A 19,890-nucleotide genomic window follows, 5' to 3' on the forward strand; every position below is an offset into this window, starting at 1 on the left:
CCTTCCAGGGAGCTAGAATAGTGATAGACAGTACTACCTCTCACCACACGCAGCTTTCCATTTAGGAAGAGAAACCATTTTTTTTTTTTTTTTTTTTTGCGGTACGCGGGCCTCTCACAGTTGTGGCCTCTCCCCTTGTGGAGCACAGGCTCCGGACACACAGGCTCAGCGGCCATGGCTCACGGGCCCAGGCACTCCACGGCATGTGGGATCTTCCTGGACCGGGGCACGAACCCGTGTCCCCTGCATCGGCAGGTGGACTCTCAACCACTGCGCCACCAGGGAAGCCCAAGAAGAGAAACCATTTTAAACACATTTAAATATATATGCATGTGTGTGTGTATGTCATATATTTGTGTTTGTATGAGCTGTGAGAAACAGGAGAAGCAGTGGGTGTTACAGGACAACAACAGGGAAAACAAGTAGCTTTAGCTGTCGGGGAAGGCCCCTGTGGGGAGGTGATATTTAAGCAGACACCAGAAATATGAATAGACCTAGCCAGCTGAAAAGACAGGTGGTGGGAGAGTAAGAGAAAGCACATTCCAGGCCCAGGGACTGAATTCCATATCCCTGCAGAAATCTGGTCCTGCTGAGCATTAAGGGGTCTGCTAGTTCCATGCAGTGGGCTCCTGAGGCCCTTCACCACTGTTAATCAGTGTGACAGGGAGCCTCTGGCTTTGAGATGAGGGTGTGCTTTGCCCTGATCAAGAGCCAAAGTCATTCTTTTTCAGGGAAGGGAAGATGGTCTATATTGATCTCTGGATCTTTTCTGTGAAGGATTCTGTTGCATCTTTTCCACACGCAACTCACAGATGCTCTGTGTCCTCCTGAGAGCTTCACTACTCCGCCAATGGTGCAGCCCATCTCACCCTGTCACTTGTACTGGCCAGGTGGCAGCAGGCACTGGGAAATATGGCCTGAAAACTCTCCTTGTGACCTCTCTTCTTCCTGAGCAGAATGGAGAAACATCCAGGTAGCAATTTTTATAGAAAGCGTGCATCCAAACATTATCATTACAATTTTTCTCAGAATAAGAGGATAGATGAGGCTAACTGAGCTTGCTTTCTAGAGTATATTGGATGATGGTTGGTAGAGCCAGGTGGATCCCATTCAAGAGACTGAGGAGACTTTCCACATTCACGTGAAATTTGGAAGCAAGTCATCACCTGGAGACCAAATTCAACTCTTTAATAGCAGAAAACAATGACAAATGGCACATCTGGAAGAAACGCACCTGCCAAACTCAACTCAATGGTAATCAACAAAAAAGGCAGAAGTGAAGGAGCAGTTCTTTTTTTTTTAACATCTTTATTGGAGTATAATTGCTTTACAATGGTGTTAGTTTCTGCTTTATAACAAAGTGAATCAGCTATATGTATACATATATCCCCATATCTCTTTCCTCTTTCGTCTCTCTCCCACCTCCCTATCCCACCCCTCTAGGTGTCACAAAGCACCGAGTTGATGTCCCTGTGCTATGCGGCTGCTTCCCACTAGCTATCTATTTTACTCTTGGTAGTGTATATATGTCCATGCAGCTCTCTCACTTTGTCACAGCTTACCCTTCCCCCTCCCCATATCCTCAAGTCCATGCTCTAGTAAGTCTGTGTCTTTATTCCCGTCTTACCCCTAGGATCTTCATGAACGTTTTTTTTTTTTCCTTAGATTCCATACATATGTGTTAGCATACGGTATTTGTTCTTGATGAGGCAGTTGAGAGTTGAGAAGGAAACAAACTTTCCTGCTGTACCAACTGCAACACGGTGACTACAGAGAACTCTACTGTTGCACATAACCAAGAAAACATACATTTTTATAAGGTTCAAGTACTGTTTCTAACTGCACAAATGTGCATGTATTATATGAATTCAGGGTGGCGGTTGGATCCTGCTACCAGCTCCCAGCAAGACTGCTGATTCTTTTCCTTTTGCCCTAATCTTGGCTGCCCAGTGCCCAACTCTGCAGAAGTGTCTCAGCTTCCGCACCGCAGTTCTCCATCCTTAACCCCAGGCTTCCGACGAAGTTGACCCACCGCGGGTATAAAACGGCCTGAGAGTCTCGGGAACCACCGGTCTGCGGAGCGCCAGCCCGGGCTGCCCCTGTGCTCGCGGCTCCTGCTGGCATCTCTGCGACATGAGCCTGGCAGCGGGCACCCGCGCCCCCGGCCCGCGGCCCAGCCTCGGGCTGCTGCTCCTACTAGCCGTCGCTCTCGCCCAAGGTGAGAGTTGAATGAAGCAGGGCCTGGGGGAGGTCGGGGGCGGCGGGGAAAGGGTGCGGGAGCCCCCGGGCTGGGGCGGAGTCTGTACCCTTCTCGGTTCCCAGCTGTGATCGACCGAGCGCGGCTAAGAGCGCAGGCGCTGTGCCAGGTGCTGCCCGCTGCGCTCTACCACCTGGACAGTCAGACACTTTCTGAGGGAGGTCTGGTTTGTGGATGAGGAAGTGAAGGTCAGACGCCACGCCACGAGAAGACCCCTAAGGTACCTCTGGCTATTCACAGAGTCGTCACTCTCCACCGTCCCCGCCCCACCCGCAGTAGACTCTGAAGGTGGAGCTGGAGACCTGCGCTGCGTGTGTGTGAAGACCACCTCTGTGGTCCATCCCCGGAGCATCTCCAGCCTGGAGGTGATCGGGGCTGGACTCCACTGCCCCAACCCCCAACTGATGTGAGTCCTTGCACCCGCTTCCTTCGTGCCCACCCTCTTCTCCTCTCCCCTTCCCTACCGCCCCTCTCCACCCGCCTCCCGCCAGCCTAATCCCAAATTCAAACCCAAGGACTGAAAGGCGCGCCTCTTCTTTCCCTGGCAGAGCTACGCTGAAGGACGGGAGGAAAATTTGCCTGGACCCGCAGAATCCTCTGTATAAGAAAATAATCAAGAAACTTTTGAAGAGTTAGCTCTTAAATCTGTACTTTTGAAGAGTCAGCTGCCTAAATCTGTACTTTTGCTATATAAAGTGTTTCTTCTTTCTTTTTTTTCGTTTTCAATCTAACTGTGGAAAAATCATCTGATGATTTTATTATCCTTGAAATTCTACATAAACAAAATAAATGAAGTTGTGGTATAGTCAATATTTATTAATAGAGGAAAGAAATAATGTTGACATATCACAATTTCATATAAAGAAAAATCTCCAGAATTTTAAGCAAAAATATATTTTGAAAGAAGGTTTGGTTTAATAAAGACTGGTTTTACTTGGTGTTGTATGTTGGTTGATATATATTTGCATATTTCCAGGATTGCATTACTTAATAACTACTTATTTACATAATAATGTCATGATTATTTTTGCCAATAAATATTAATTGCACTTAAGTTTTCTGGGTTGCTTTTTTATTTTTTTTTATTTTTATTTTTTTGTGGTGCGCGGGCCTCTCACTGTTGTGGCCTCTCCTGTTGCGGAGCACAGGCTCTGGACGTGCAGGCTCAGCGGCCATAGCTCATGGGCCCAGCTGCTCTAGGGCTGCTTTTTTTAAAAAAAAATTAAGTAAATAAAGTAGACTCTGCTTTTACTCCCTTAAGATTTATACTTTACCCAAGTATAGAAAATTAATAAAAATGAAACTAGAATTCTCTACAACTTAGTGGAAATATACTGATACTTTCCAGAGAATTACATTAAAATATTGTACTCTTTATTGATCCTTTGATAATGCTGACATTTAACAAAAATGAAATGGTAAAGACAGTTCCTGTACTCATGTTACTGCCTGTAATAAATCCCACATTTGGCAAACTTACAGAATTGGTCCTTATTACATTCCATTTATCTACCATGAGTTTTGCTCTAAGCATGAAAATGTCTTTAATAGACTTTTCCCTCAGTATTCTCGGGTTCAGTAAAACCTTATTTGCAGTTTACCACTGTTCCATAAATCTCTTAACATTGGAGATATTGAGATTGTGTGTTAAACAGCTGTGGAAATTAGGAGAGATACAGGTTGTATTTTCATTTATGCTTTAAGAAGACACTACTATACTTTAGGAAGAAAGGATGGCATTGAAAGTTGGGTGTGTTAGTTACTTTGTTTCTGTAACAAAGTACCACAAACTCAATGGCTTTAACAACACAAATTTATTATCTCACAGTTCTAGACATCACAAGTCCAAAATGGGACTTACAGGCTAATGTCAAGGTGTCCTCAGAGCTTCATTCCTTCTGGAGGTTCTAGGGGAGAATCTATGTCCTGTCTTTCTCAGCTTCTGGAAGCCACCTGCATTCTTCAGCTCCTGGTCCCTTCCTCTATCTTCAAACTATATCACTCCAACCTTTACTTGTGTTGTCACCTCTGACCCTTCTTCTTATACCCTGCCTGCCTCTTAAAAGGGCCTGTGATTATGCTGTGCCCACTTGGATAATCCCACTATACCCACTTGGATAATCTAAAATAATCTTCCCATCTCAAGATCCTTTCACATCTGTGAAATCTTTTTTGCCATATAAGGTAACATTTTCACAAGGTTCTAGAGGTTAGTATATGGAAATTTTTATTCAGCTTACCATAGTGGGCAAGAAGGCAGAATCTAGTTGAGGCAGGAGAAAGCTACAGACCTTTACTCATGAGCCAAAGTCATTTCAACCTAAGGTGGCAATGTTTGTGTACAGGGAGGATTAGACTGCTACGAGAAAATGGAGAATGTCCATTTCGGTCTCCTTGGGGTGGGAGAAAGGGAGGAAGCTTTGAGATAACAAACTACTTAAATAGATGCTATTTATAGAGACTTATGAAGTACCAGAGTATCATCTAAATTTTCACAACGACTTTGTATGTCAGGTAATATTATTCCCATTGTAGAGTTGCAGTAACAGTCTCAGAAAGGTTAAGGTGTCTCCCAAGACCAGTTTGCTAGAGGCTGAGCAGATCAATCTGACTTTCAACTCCTCGCTCTTGCTTTCATGCTGCGCTGCCTTTCACACAAGCTAGTGGCATGTTAGCTAATTTTTTCAGAGAGGAACTGACCCAAAAACCAGCTCTTGGAGGTGGTGTATGAATTTGCCAGGGGCAAAGGGAAGAATGAAACTGCCACAAGATGACAAAGTAGAAAGACACAAGATCATTAAGTCCTCAGGATGTTTACCATTCTGCAGAACTGGAATGTCTATGGGGGTGGGTCTCCCAACTAGTTTTCACCCATTTGGTGTTTCTCACTTTCGATCCATCTTGTGCACCTTCACTCGAATTATCTTCAAGGTCCAAAGTTCTTATCATGGCGCACAAGGTTGTGCTATACTCACTTCCCCTTTGTGCCTTAGTTTCTTCATCCATGAAATGTGGATGAGTGTCTACTTCATAGATTATTGTGTAGAATAAGTAGATGATGTATGTGAAACACTTGGCATAGTTCCTCATACATAGTCTGTGCTTAAAAATTAGCAATGATTAATTGTTACTATTGCCTTCTTTTCTTTTTTCTTTTTTTGCTTTCAATATTGTTCTTAACACACAATTCCAGTCAGTTTGAAATGTTGAGTAAGACATTTAACAGAGTGGTTCTTGGTGATAAGTAGCAAAAAAAAAAAAAAAAAGTTGCAATAGCAATAAAAGTTTCTCAAACCAAATGAACTTTGGGAAAGAATACAGTGAAATTGGCTGTGAATGGTACAATACTTTTTTGCCTATTTTCCTTTTACTGCCTGCATCAAACAACATACTTAGTTGGATTCAGTAACTCCTAGGTATGACTCAAAGGGCCAAAGGACCTAAACAAATTGTGCAAAGTCAACCAATGCTGGTGCCTTGTAAATTCTCCCTTCAGAATTACCTTGGCTAACCAGCCAGAGAATGCTTTCAAGTGGTCGCTTTTATCAGCAATGGCACTGGGAGAGGACTCTCCTACCAGGAAAAGTCTAAATTAGAGAACAAGTTACTGTAGCTGCCTGCTGTTCAAACATTCATGGAGTGATATAGATTGAATGTACTTGAACTTGAATGATTTTTTCTTTCTTTTTCTTCTTTTTTTTTTTTTTTTGGCTGGAAGTAGTCAGCAGAAAATGTCCACAACCAAGTGCTTACTGCACAGTCACAGGCCCTATCAACAAACAAAACCACCAAAGGGTATTTTGCTCTGAGACATTCTTCAGCATTTTTCTAATTTTTGCTTTTTTTTCCCCCCCTTTTAAGGTCTTTGTGGTAAAAACAGTTTCCTCTTCAATGCATAGAGTATTGAGGTCTTAGTTGGTTATAAAGATATATTCATATTTTTTTCTCATTATAAAAACAATGAATACATGCTCACTACAGAAACTTAGAAATACAGAGGGAATAAGGAGGAAACTTAAAAAAAAAAAAACTGTAATTTCACTACTCAAAATGTTCTTTTCATTTTTAAAAATATTAGTCATTTGATGTAGTTATGAGGTGAACTGCTGATTTTCAATAAAATGCCATTGTACACAATCATAAAAGGAACACAGTAATTACTTCATTGCAATGAAACTAGTTAGGGAGTATTCTTTTTCCAATTTTGGTTAATAAAATAAGTTTTTACTTGGCCAGAGAAATAATATCAAACCCATGTGACCTGGCATCTATTTATAGATTTATAGGTACTGTGTATGTATGTATTCACTGTGTGTGTATGTATGCATGTATAGACACACAGGCCTAAAACAAGTTTAAAATACAATACTTATACTTGCTTTGTCAAGTATTGTGTTTTGATATTTTATTTTCTATACTTGTTACAGAACTTAGGTTCGGCTTCTTGCTGCTCAAAAGCCAGCATTTGGGAGGCAAGTGTTGGTTGGAAAAGGAAAGGTTGCTTTATTCAGGAGGGTTGCAACCTGGTGAGAATGTAGACCTCATGTCCTAAAACCAACTCTGAAGATTCTGCTTGACCATGAAAGGTTTTAAAGGGAGAAAGAATCATTTGGTGAAGGGGGTCAAAGTCTTCATTATCTTTCACTGTGGGCACTTTCTTTTGATTGGTTGGTGGTGAGGTAGCAGGGTGGTGTTCCAGGAATCTTGTGCTCAGTCTGAAGTTACCATCCTCCACCTAGGTGAGGGCCTTAGTTCCTGCAGAAGAATTCAAAGGTATTTTGTTACGTATATTCCTTGAGGAGGAACCAGAACCCTGCCCCATGACTGGACTATTGTTTCTTGACTGCTCCTTTGTTTCTGCATCCCTTCCCTTTCTTGATAAACAACTCTTTGAATCTGTCCTTTGGAGCTCAGGAAAGGTCTAGGAGGCTGAATGAAGCCTATTTCCTACCAACAAGAATCGAGGGCATGGATGGGACCTCCCTGCTGGTCTAATGGTAAAGAATCCACCTTCCAACGCAGGGGATGTGGGTTCAATTCCTGGTCAGGGAACTAAGATCCCACATGCTGCAGGGCAACTAAGCCCACACGCCACCACTACCGACCTGTACCGCTCAACGAGAAAGCCTGCGTGCCACAAACTACAGAGCCCATGCACTCTGGAGCCCACGTGCCACAACTAGAGAGAGAAAACCCACACGCCACAGCTAGAGAGAAGCCCGCACACTGCAACAAAAGATCCCGCATGCCATAACTAAGACCCGATTCAACCAAAAAATAAATAAATATGAAAAAAAAAAAACAATCGAGGGCATGGAAAGGATTTGTACCTGGGACCCCACCACAGGGTGCTGCTCTGTTTCATACTAGCCTATCCTATTTATCCACTTAAAAATAAATTTTGGTCACAAGCCTCTAATAAAGTGATTTCATAACCCAGTGATGGATCATAACTTGTAGTTTAAAAACATTGTCTAGTTCTTTGACTAAAGAGTCAAGTTTTAACATTTCATGTTGGAGTCCACACTCTAATTAGTGCTTCTCAAGATGCTTGGCTAGTTAGTAGGGGCAGAAAGCTCAGGAACAGTAGGACAGTTAAATCTCCTTACCTCAGTCTCCAGGCCTGACTCAGGGATGGAGTCTTTGGGAATTCCATAAGGAGCAGCTTTTTTTTTTTTTTTTTTTTTTTTTTGTGGTACGTGGGCCTCTCACTGTTGTGGTCTCTCCCGTTGCGGAGCACAGGCTCTGGACACGCAGGCTCAGTGGCCATGGCTCACGGGCCCAGCTGCTCCGCGGCATGTGGGATCTTCCTGGACCGGGGCACAAATCCGTGTCCCCTGCATCGGCAGGCGGACTCTCAACCACTGCATCACCAGGGGAGCCCAGGAGCAGCTTCTGAGGGGAAGATGTAACACCAAGTAGAACATTATCTGTATTGTTGAGATTCTATGTCCTTTACAGCTGGGTGCCCCTACTTAAATTCACTGCCCATTCTGCTTCAGCTATGTGCATCTTAGTTTCGGGTCTAATGCAAACTGAACTGAGGGTCAAAAGTACATTGATTTCTAGGACACCTTGGGAAAGAAGCAAAGACATTCGATGAATTTAATAGTGGTTTTATAATTATTTCTTCTTCTTGTATGGTTCTTCCTTATCCCTGTAGTTGCTGGCTTTAGCCCAACAAGCTTCAGAATAAGACAGTCTGGGTTACATCTTTTGAGTCTGTGTGACCCCGAGTTTCCTGTTTCCTCATCTGCCAAACAAGGGCAGTAATGCTCACCCCATAGGACTCTGGAAAGGAGTAAATCTCTCTTAAAATAGGAGCCAGGGGCTTCCCTGGTGGCGCAGTGGTTGAGAGTCCGCCTGCCGATGCAGGGGACGCAGGTTCGTGCCCCGGTCCGGGAAGATCCCACATGCCGCAGAGCGGCTGGGCCCGTGAGCCATGGCCGCTGAGCCTGCGCGTCCGGAGCCTGTGCTCCGCAACAGGAGAGGCCACAACAGTGAGAGGCCCGCGTACCGCAAAAAATAATAATAAAAATTAGGAGCCAGCATAGGCCTGACTCAAACTTCAAACCTAGTAAGTAGAAGTTCCTTTTCTTTGGAGTTTTACCCCCAGAGCACGTATCATTTCCAAACAGCTGTGGCCACAATCCTTGAGCTAACAAGCAACCCATTAAGAACGTGGCCAACAAGCTATAACTTCCCCTGAACAGAACCACAACTCAACATGTGGGCGTAGATAACTAGTTAAGAAAAAAAGTTTAATGTGATAGACACAAGTTGTATTTTCCCTTCATGGTTAACAACTAAAAGAAAATCAAATAACAAACCACAATGTTTATCAACCAGAATATCTATAAGATTATAAAATCCACAGGACATACGGTGATTGGAAGCCTGGCTTAACTGTGTATCTAAAACAAGGAAAAGAAATAAACTTTGGGTATAACCTTGTCAAACATTTATTTCTTTGCTTAGGCAACATGGGGATTATGCTATTAGTAGCCTGTGTTGTGGTGAGGGTTAGTAAAACTTGAAAGTAGGGCAGTCAGTGAGCAGTGTTGGAACAATCAGCTCTTATTTATGAGCTGTGTTGGAGAAAGAGTCTTCTTTTTGTGGTAATTCTAGGGATGATGATAGGATCTCCTGGAAAAACAGGAGTAAAGCAATTTATACACACCTCCATTAGAATAGCAATTAGACTGCACTGTGATTATTTATCTGTTTTCCTTCTTTAGATCAGGGAATAAGGGTCATGCTTATTAACCTCCCTTCATTCCCGCTTCCATAAAAATGCCTGACAGTAGGTGCTAAATAAACGTTTGTCAGATATTAACTACATGAAACAATAACACAGTTAGTATTAAGATGTAATACTGCAGCTGGGTGCTGGATAAGGCACCTTGCCAGCAGAAAATTGGTTGAACATTAAAGAGTCTCTTCCCAACTTTGTTAAGCTCAGAGATTTCACCAAACTATCCACAGACATTGTAACACACTCATGCATTTTCCCAATAAGTGATTTATATGATTTTTTGTTGTTGTTAGGGTCACATTTGTAACTGTTAGGGAATCTGCTTAGAGTTCCCCTCATCTGTCCATCTACACCCTTCAATCACACACAGATGCTATAATATGTGCTCATTAAACATTTGATTGTAGATATTCACATTCAGTGCATAATATACACATATGTAAAATACACACAACAAAGCCATACTTTCTCTACCTCCACCATAATTTCCACCATACCTAATTGGTGCAAATTTCTTTAATGTTGTCATATTTCTTTAATGTTGTCAACCACTTCGAAAATGTCAGTCAATGAACTAGCTCAGTCATACACTAGCAGAGCCCCTCCTTTGAAATAAGCATCATTCAGAATCCTCTGCCTCTAAGATTATCTGAGTGTATGGACAGCACCCAGAAGGTAAAAATAAAAACAAAAACATTTCTGGCTAAAAAACTGGGAAATAATGAACACTGGAAAATACTGTGGACATTATGCTCAATATCAAGTTTTTATGATGATTCATAATTTTCCTAGTTGAAATCTGCATCTTTTTGCTATGCATGCTATTTTCTTTTGCATTTTATACATTCATCTCTCGACTTCCTAAATTTTGTTTCCATAATACCATAATGTCATAATGATGTTTTCATCTCCAAAACAAATTCCTTGAAAACCAATAGTGGCCTGAAATCATTTATTCATGTATTATTTCAACAAACATTTGTCGAATCCTTAGTATGAGTATGAACCCAACTCACACTGAAGATGGGCATGGAAAGAGAAATAAGATATGATAGTTTCTTGGCAGAGTACATAATCCAGCATGGGAGCATGTAAACCACAATGTGCTCTGTATCCAAGGGCCAAGGTAAACACTTAGATGAGTTATGAGATTTCTAATGGATGTGACATTTGAAATGGCTCCTGAGTGACAAGGGAACCTCTGGTGTCTGAGCCATGCCTATCCTCCTGCTCTCTATACATCCTTGCCTTGTTGTTAAACTCCAGGTTAAAAAAAAAAAATGAACTGCTTATTTTTGTTCTCAGGTCATACTGCACTGCTTTCAGCTTCCATGCCTCTGCTCACTTGGTCCTCTTTGTCGGGAATAGGTACCTACCCACTCTCCTTAGGTAGCACCCTCCTCTAGCAAGTTTTCTCTGACAGCTCCCACCCTTCCAAGAAGGGGAGTCTGATGCCCACCCTCCTCTGAGTGCCTATAAAGCTCGGTACATTGCTGAGTATCATGGAGCTCCAGACAACTTCATATCTTTCCATCATGCTTCCATAGGCTGTGTTTGGTAGTGGCAGAGTCTGGTTTATTTTTTTCCTCTTTGTAAACTAATTTAGAACCTAATTTAGTTCCTAGCTTATGAGTGATAGATAAATGTTGAAGAGATAAATGAATACACAGATTAAATAGAATAAATAGAGTTACTTGTGTTGGAAAGTTATCTGTAACAGAAATGTGAAAGATGGATGGTATTAAGCCAGACTATTTCACTGGCAAGAGACATAAATCTAATTTAAATTTAAAGAAAAAGAAAATCTGTTGGCCTACATAATGTCCGTGAAAAAATCAGAGCCACCTGGTAGACATAGGTGCCCAAACAAGGTCCTCAGTAATTTGCCCCATTTCAAGTGCTTTCCTCTGGGCCAACTTCATTATATGGAAATCTCTCCTGAAGCATAAGCTCATGTCTAAGACCCATTTTACCTGTTTAGAACTCCAGGAAGAACTAAGAACTTCTTTTTCAATTGTTTCAACAAAAATTCTAGAGACTGTTTCTTATTTGCCCAGGCTTATGTCACTTGCCCTTCTCTGAGCGTACAGGGGTGGGCCCTGATAGGAAGGGGCTGAGAAATAGGTCATCCCACATGAACCCCATGCACCGAAAACAGAGTAAATCTAGACTGTATTACCAGAAGAAAGAAAATGGGGAGCCAGACATGCAGTCTGTGGGGAGACTGAACAGATGCTGACCCTTGATGTGGTTCAGGGTTTCCCAAATATGCCACTTAGGCATATTTATTATTTTGAATTGAAATAACTTAAACAGGGGCTTCCCTGGTGGCACAGTGGTTGAGAGTCTGCCTGCTAATGCAGGGGACATGGGTTCGAGCCCTGGTCCAAGAAGATCCCGCATGCCGTGGAGCAACTAAGCCCGTGAGCCACAACTACTGAGCCTGCGCGTCTGGAGCTTGTGCTCCGCAACAAGAGAGGCCACGATAGTGAGAGGCCCGCGCACTGAGATGAAGAGTGGCCCCCACTCCCCGCAACTAGAGAAAGCCCTCACACAGAAACGAAGACCCAACACAGCCAAAAATAAATAAATAAACAAATGTGGGGTTTAAAAAAAAAAGGGAGTAAATTGTTCTATAAAAAAATAAATAAATAAATAAAATAACTTAAAAAAAACCAGCCAGTACAAGGACATTAGGACACTCTTTTGTCTCCCTGAAAGCAGGAAATAAATATCCCATGTAAAAGGTACCCTTCCTGTACCAGGTGAAAAAGAGACATCCTTATCTTGAGAGTTAGAGAATCTAGGGCCCAGAAGGCTGTATAAACAAAACTCATTCCTTCTTCACTAATTTACAATCCTAAGCCCAAAGCCCTTTGTCTTGTTCATGCTGCAAAAACGGATTGTTATGTTGTCTAAAAGGTATAAAAGCTGACTATTTTGGTCAGTTCTTTGAGGCTTATATTTTTATGGGGCTCCTGTATGTACAAAATTAAATTTGTTTTCCTCCTGTTATTCTGTCTTATGTCAATTTAATCATTAGGCCAGCCAAAGAACCAAGAAGGGAAGAAGGGAAAAGTTTTCCTCTTCTACAGTTTTGGTGCCCAACATGGGTCACTTCACTGACTGAACCCTGCTCACTCCAGGGTTGCTGCCTCTGAGAGATCCTGGGACTCCTGACAAGAGCCAGCATAAGGGAAGAGTTCTTACTATGTCAGCCTCAGTCTCTGCCTGTAGAGTCTGATGGAAGCAAGCAAGATTGGAGAGAGTCCTTTTCTTCTTCTAAATTTAGGTTAGCAGGAGAAAATATTTCTGTGAATTAGTTACTTAAGCATAGCAACTCTGGCAAAGTTTTGTTAGGAGTACTCTGATTTTCTATTAACCCTTTTCCTCCCAGAGATGGTCATTGTTACCTTTGTTCTCTTTTGTTCCATTTGTCATAAGGCGAAAAAACGTAAAGCACACGCAGGCATAGGTCTTATAAGCCAGTTGTTCAAGTTGGCCTCACAGAGTGGTGAGTTCACAGTTCTCACCAGACCAGCATCTGCTTACACAAACTTTGCTGTGGGTCCCCTATATACAAACCAGATGAGGTTTTCCTTTCGTCTTGTTCTATACCCTGAGAACATGGCTATGCGACCATGGAGAATGTTGTGTCTGGCCTCTGCCATCTGGGAGGTGTAGATACCAGTGTGCATCTGATAGCCAGTCAAGTAGACTGGGATTCTGAGACATGAAGTCACAAGCAGCATTCCTTTAACTCCTCAACTTCTCCACCTTCCCCAGAAAATCCCTTAAATGCCCAGCTGCCTGTTTTTGCTTCCATTTTCCTACAGGAAATACAGAAGGTGCTCCAGTCTAATATCCAGAGTATACAGGTTACTCATGTAAATACTAGAAGTCAGGAAGTGATTTTAGCAGAAGCACCTGGTAAGGGCAGTAAGACGTGCTTTGCTGGGCTCTATAATCAGGCTCTGCCAGCTTCAGGCTTTCCTAGGCAATGTCCTTTGTGGATATATCCTAGAACTCTATCACAAAGAATTTATGTCCCCTGGACAGCAATGAATCTCCTAAATTATAAAGTCCTTTTACTTCCACATTTAGAAGATCCTACCAAATTTTAAAAGGCTGAGGACAAGAAAAAACAAAAACTGCAAGCCACAACAACAACATATTGCATTCTTTCTCTTTCCCTTAAAGATGTAACTCTTACCATGTCTTTGAAATGTAAACCCCCCAGGAGGTAACCAGAGCATAACCCTCACTCAACCAGAGCCTGAAGAAAAAAAAAAAGGAGGGGGGGGGAGTAGGTTTGCTTTTAAATATAAACTGATTAAAATGCTCTTTTGCTCAAACTCTATACCATAGCCTCCTTAAGATTACATGTCAAGGACAATTTAAATTGTAAAATGTTGTCCAGAAATATTAGGAAAAAGCTTTTAAGCTGATAACCTTAACTTTTTCAGTGGGCTAGAGACACAGTTATTTGTAAACTGGTGAGTTTTTTATTTTACCTGATTTATGGCTAAAGTTTGGAAATGAAAGAAAAGAGATTTCTTTTGTGTCTGTCTATATGGTTATGTATGTTGAAGTATGTATGTTTAGATATATTATTTTTCTTCCTCTGGATAGTATTATTGCAATTAATTTGTAAAGAGCTCTATTTAATTGGCTTAAAAATAAGCATTTATAAATTAGGTATTTCTTAATCTCAGAAATATAACAGAAGGAAAATCCAAATGTTTTTCAAGTTCACACGATTTAAGTTAATTTTCAGTAAAGAAAAGCCAGTTTAAGTTTGTTAGCTTAATTAACACAGGCATGTCCCTAGAGTTATCAGCATGAAGTTGTAATTCTTTTATCCTATTTAGGTTTACTGAAAGTCAAGGAAGCTCATGTTATCTTTGCTGTAAAATTTCTCAGCCAAAACAAAACCAACTCTAAAAACTTAAGATGATGGCTAACTGCTTTAGAGTCTCACCCTATTTGGGGGGAGTAATCTAAATATGATTGTTAAAGAAATTAAATAGATGTAAGTGAGATAACAGTTTTCTGGTTAAATTTTCAGCAATGATTGTCCTATAGTATACCTATTTAAAAATTGTTACTCAAATCTCTTTGATTTTTTCCACTATTAAGAGTTTTGCTCTGTTAAATTAAATGATAAAATTTCATTGAGTATCTAGATCATTTCCAAATAAGGTAAAATATAGAAACGGTGATTATTGAACCTAAATGTGTCCACCTTTGGCTTCTTATTACAGAAAAACTAAAGATATTTGGGTCTTTTAGTAACCATGTCTTGTGATACATTTAAAAAATTGTTCTGTTGTGAGGAAGTGTATGCTATTAAAAAATGTAAAATGCATTTACAGATTTGCCAGTCTAAAGAATTCTGGTATAAGAAAGCATTCACAACTGCTTACTTCTTAGTCTTTACTAGAAATCAAGGTTTCTAAAGGGTAATAATTCTAATTAATATATGCAATTAAAAGTACTAGAAAAAATAAAGGAAACGCTTCTGTACGCCAGGAAAATAAGATGCATTTTTTGGTTAGAAAAGTTATGAAGACTGAAGATACAATTTGTGGAGGAAAATAAAGTAATGTTGCCCTAAAGTAAAGTTGATTATTTCAGAATGGGAAAGAGAAGAAGAGACAAACTAAAATGAACACACAAAGTTATAGAAGGTTTGTAAAAGATGAATCTTAGGAAAGGAATTTTATGTGTGATCAAGCTGGATAAGATTAAATGAATTTATTATAATTGTTTTAAATATAAACTTTAAGATCAATAGTGTACTTATGTAAAACTGGAAATTAATTTTCTTTCATCTGCTAAGAGGACAAAGTTTTCTTGGACTATTGCTCTGCTCTTGATAAGACATTATGAAAGGCTTTTCTTTATCTTTTAAATGATCTGCCTAGAAAACAAAGAATATGTGTTTTTTCAAAATAATCTTCTACGTTTCATGTTGTCTTTATCATTGGTCTTTGATTACTTAATAAACCAAGTCTTCCAAATATTGAAACAGCTAAATTTTGTTCAGAATTATGTAACCTTCTAGATTTGCCTTTGAAATCTGTTACCGTTACTTTGGTTAAATGAATAATGAGGTACTGTTTCATGATGACCTGTGATCCTTGTTGGTCAAGTGTCAAAACTTTTTGATGTTTTTGACAAACTTCCTCAAATCAAATTCTTAGTAAAAGTTTTTGACCTCGATCTAACTTTGGGATTTTCCAGAGGTCCCCTGGAACATCTTAAAAGATTCTCTTTCTCTCCATATAAAAATAGGGAGGGAGAGTGAGAATGAGAGGAGAGAGAGAGAGAGACATTACATTAATTATGCTTATTTGGTACATTAAATTACATGGAAAACATTGTTAAATACATGATGATAAACTTTCTTAGGTTATATTGTATGGGAGAATGTTATTAATATAAGTGTTCTAGAAATTACATGAAATTCCAAAGAAAATCTGATATATCGTGGTATAATGTTATTGTAATTCTAATTATCCTAAAATGTTGGTGTCACAGAAATTACTAAATTTCCTTGTCAATTGCATTGCACTAAACTCTCATCTGATCTTTAACCATTGCATTTTTTAAGTCTTTTTTCATTTACAGACAGTTACTGTTCTACTCTCATTCTTTGGCAAAAGTTTTCCTGCAAAAGTTTTTCATTTTCAAAGAAGTTCATGGAAAGGACCCTGACAAGTACTCTAGAATACATGTTTCTGATGTGTTTATGAATATACCACTGAACTGGGTAAGAAATTACAGAATTCTAAAACTAATGTAAGGAAATCCATCAATCTTCACAGAATATTGTGGTGAAGGTACAGCTTTCTTTGGAATATTGTTTGGTTTAAGGATAAGTAATCTCTTTTTGGGTGCCTTAGTAGTACTGGGCTACACATTCTGCTGAGAGGGCTTGTTTAATGCCAAGTAACTATATGAAGTTAGGCTCAAGCTCAAAATTCAAAATAATGAAGGATAAAAGGGGAAAACCTATCAGACTGATTAGCCAAAGAACTTATGGTTTCACCAACTTACTTTCTGTTGTTTCTTTTCTTTTTTTGTTTTTAATTGTGGTAACATTGTGTTAAAATACAATTTGCCTCTTAACCATTTTTAAGTACACAATTCAGTACCTTCCTATTGCTATGCAGTCTCCAGAACTCTTCGAGTTGCAAAATTGAAATTCTATAACTATTACAGAACTCCCCCTTCCTCCCTCTGCTCAGCCCCTGGCAACCCCTATTCTACTTTCTGTGTCGGATTTTGACTAGTCTAGGTACCTCATGTCAGTTGAATCACACAGTATTTGTCTTTTGTGACTAACTCATCTCACTAAGCACATTATCCTCAAGGTTCATCTGTGTTGTAGCATGTGACAGGATTTCTTTCTTTTTTAAGGCTGAATAATACAGTAAGTCCCCTTAAGATGCGAACTTTCAAAGGTGCGAACATGGGTTCGCATGTCCAATCACATAAGTTAGTTCACGTGTCTGGCATATGTTGCCGTGTGCGTGCCTCCTCTACAAGTGGCTGTGCTTTTGTGTACTTTACTGTACAGTACTGTATAGAGTACAGCAGTACAGTATCTTTATTTCAAGCTAGATCTGCAAGAGGACGACTTCATTGAACTCCTTGCTGTGTAATATGAGGAGCTTACAAATGAAGACCTGATGGAATTGGAGCCCCTGAGAAAGGATGAAGAGAGACAAGAGGAAGAAGGAACTGAAGAACCGCAGAGATTCATGTTGCAGGAAATGGCAAGGGGATTTTCTTTATTCGAGGAGGCACTGTTAGTTTTTGAGGCACAGGACAGGAACGTAGAACGGTACAGGAAAGTTGCAGCAGCCGTTCAGAATGCAGTCCAGTGCTACCACATCATCTATGATGAGAAAAAAAGAGCTGCTCCCCAGGCATCACTGGATCATTTCTTCAGGAGGGTAGAGAGAATTGAACCCAGCAAGGAACCAGAACCTGTGCCATCAACCTCAGGCGTAAGTGAAATTGCAGCTTACCTTCCGTCTCCTATTGCTGACGATCCTTCAGCTCTACCATCTCCCACCTCCTCTCCCTCCTCCAGTCAGTAATGCTTCTTGCCTGTTCACTCGATGCCAGCCCTTGTGCGCCGGCTGTTGTACCGTACTACTGTACTGTTCAATGTACTGTAAGATTAAAAGTGTTTTCTTTAAAAAAATTTACAGAATTCTAATGAAGAAAAAAAGAAAAACGGATGGCTTCATCAAACTGTTAGCAAAATATAAAGATCATCAAAATTCATTACATGGGGCTGAATGAACTGAGAAGGACGATTATAATTTTTATGAATTAAAAAATATTGCTGGTTCTTTAGTCTTTTGTTTTCCAGATATAAAGAAATCTTTCCTCTTAAGCTATCTCTGACTTACAGAAATTTAGTGAAATATCATTTTGTGAACAAAGATGAAACATTTCTTTATTCCTCCCTACCTGATTCCTCCAGAATTAAGTGACCTTCAGTGAGTATTTTTATTTTCATGGCAATATAGATATTAGCATGAGTTCACTGATATTCCATTCTCCTCGTAACCCAACACAATTGGATCCATAGGTTATTTTACCAAGGCTTCGACTGGAATGTCATATTTGGGAGAGATGTCCATTGACTCAGATATGACCAGACAACTTTAAGGAACCAAGGTTGACTTTTGGAGCCAATAAAGTTCCTTGAAAAAAATCTGCCTGGTACTTGTTTACAGGATTCACAGCAGCTTTACCAGGTAAGAAGGACACTCCCTGGCAGGTACAGGAACCTCAAGATATAGTGGGTGCTAGAGAAGAGATGAACTAATCTAAATCTGTAGGTATGGAAACCTGATGGCAAGTCTTTGGCTTGGCTTCCTAGCCTCAAGAGGCTTTTTAAAAGTTCTATCTGAGAGTCCTTATGAAAACTTCCAGCAAAGCAAGCATAAAAGAGCCTATATGGCAAATCTCCATTCTCGCTGATCTTATGTAAAAACCAGGCCAAGTTTATTGAAATTAGCCTCAATTTGCAAACAAATTAGTCTTATTAGTCTTTATCTTTGATAAAAATTAGAATGTCTACAGAGAGAAAAATTATGTTTCAGTAATACACCTTTAGGGGTATTAGATTCTAGTTCCATTAATTACATTTGAGGTTTCCTTTTCTACCTGTAAACTAACTGGATCCTGAATTCTTCTAGTTTCCTTCAATATCTGGCTACAACTATCCAGACTATCGTTTCCAATTTTTCTCCCACCTTTCTGACTTGAAATCATTGAGAAGTAAAACTTCCCTATTTCCAAAGCCACACAAGGGAGTTCCCTCGTGGTCCAGTGATTAGGACTCGGTGCTTTCACCACCGTGGCCCGGGTTCAATCCTTGGTCCGAGAACTAAGATCCTGCAAGCCTCATGGTGCGACCCAAACACACACACACACCCTGCCCCCCAGACACTCACACACACGAAAGCCACAAAGCCATGCAAACTAATGTTGGACAACCTGATATAAACTTCAGAGGAATCACCACAACAGCTCACATATAAACAGTCTTCATGCCAGTGGCTGTGTGTGCCACTTAGAAAGATCACCAGAAACATTCAAACTGTAAACCAGGGAAATCTGTCATGGTGTCATTGCCTCTCCTCAATCTATCTGAAGATGCTCTGAGCCTGGCATCTAGAAATATTCTCAACTGGCTACCCTCAAAACTCAGAAATTGGTTTACAATTTGATGCAATAATTAACTGTTGTTTTTTCTTTTGTTTCCTTATTAATACCTTATTAATTACCTTATTTCTCACATAATAGAGACCCAACTTTGGAAGCCCAACTGCATTACCACCTCCTAAAATGAGACACAGATGTTTAACTGAACTGATCTACTTTCAATACTACGAGATTCACTGGCATATTGATTATTTTGAATTAAAGTTTGTTAAGAAACAGCTGGTGCAAGGACGACACTCTGACCCTCCTCTGTCCCCTGGAATGCAGGAAATAAATTTCCCATGTGAAAGGTACTCTTCCTGCACCAGGTGAAAAAGAGACATCCTTATCATGAGAGTTAGAGAGTCTAGGGCCCAGAAGGCTGTATAAAGAAAACTCATTCCTTCTTCACTAATTTACTACCCCAAGCACAAACCCCTTTGTCTTTTTCATGCTTCACAAATGGATTGTTATAGTGTCTAAAAGGTATAAAAGCTGCCTACTCTGGTCACTGTTTTGAGTCTTATATTTTTATTGGGCTCCTGTATGTACAAAATTAAATTTGTTTTTCTCCTATTATTCTGTCTTATGTCTATTTAATCATTAGGCCAGCCAAAGAAACAAGAAGGGAAGAAGGGAAACGTTT

At 40.2% G+C, this 19,890-nt stretch overlaps 1 protein-coding gene across 3 annotated transcripts; it reads left to right on the plus strand.

The window, feature by feature from the left end:
- The first annotated feature begins 2,081 nt into the window (after window positions 1-2,081).
- Window positions 2,082-3,311, plus strand: LOC308621943 (platelet factor 4-like). 3 transcript variants are annotated; one of them, XM_081242815.1, is made up of 3 exons: window positions 2,082-2,218; window positions 2,498-2,663; window positions 2,806-3,311. In XM_081242815.1, exons 1-3 carry the CDS (start codon window positions 2,134-2,136, stop codon window positions 2,891-2,893), a joined length of 339 nt encoding a protein of 112 aa, XP_081098941.1. In that variant the 5' UTR covers window positions 2,082-2,133; the 3' UTR covers window positions 2,894-3,311. The 3 variants fall into 3 exon arrangements, with proteins under 3 accessions (XP_081098941.1, XP_081098942.1, XP_081098943.1); XM_081242816.1 differs by having other exon boundaries at window positions 2,534-2,663; XM_081242817.1 differs by having other exon boundaries at window positions 2,537-2,663.
- Window positions 3,312-19,890: the final 16,579 nt, after the last annotated feature.

Source organism: Mesoplodon bidens (assembly GCF_964165515.1).
Source record: "Mesoplodon bidens genome assembly, chromosome: 1".
NCBI lineage: Eukaryota > Metazoa > Chordata > Mammalia > Artiodactyla > Ziphiidae > Mesoplodon > Mesoplodon bidens.

Excerpts from the sequence above, each read along its gene's own strand:
- LOC308621943 (XM_081242815.1), top strand. The coding sequence starts at position 2,134 with ATGAGCCTGGCAGCGGGCACCCGCGCCCCCGGCCCGCGGCCCAGCCTC. Across the intron at positions 2,219-2,497 it reads AGCCGTCGCTCTCGCCCAAG|AGTCGTCACTCTCCACCGTC; the intron begins GTGAGAGTTGAA and ends GGCTATTCACAG. Across the intron at positions 2,664-2,805 it reads TGCCCCAACCCCCAACTGAT|AGCTACGCTGAAGGACGGGA; the intron begins GTGAGTCCTTGC and ends TTTCCCTGGCAG.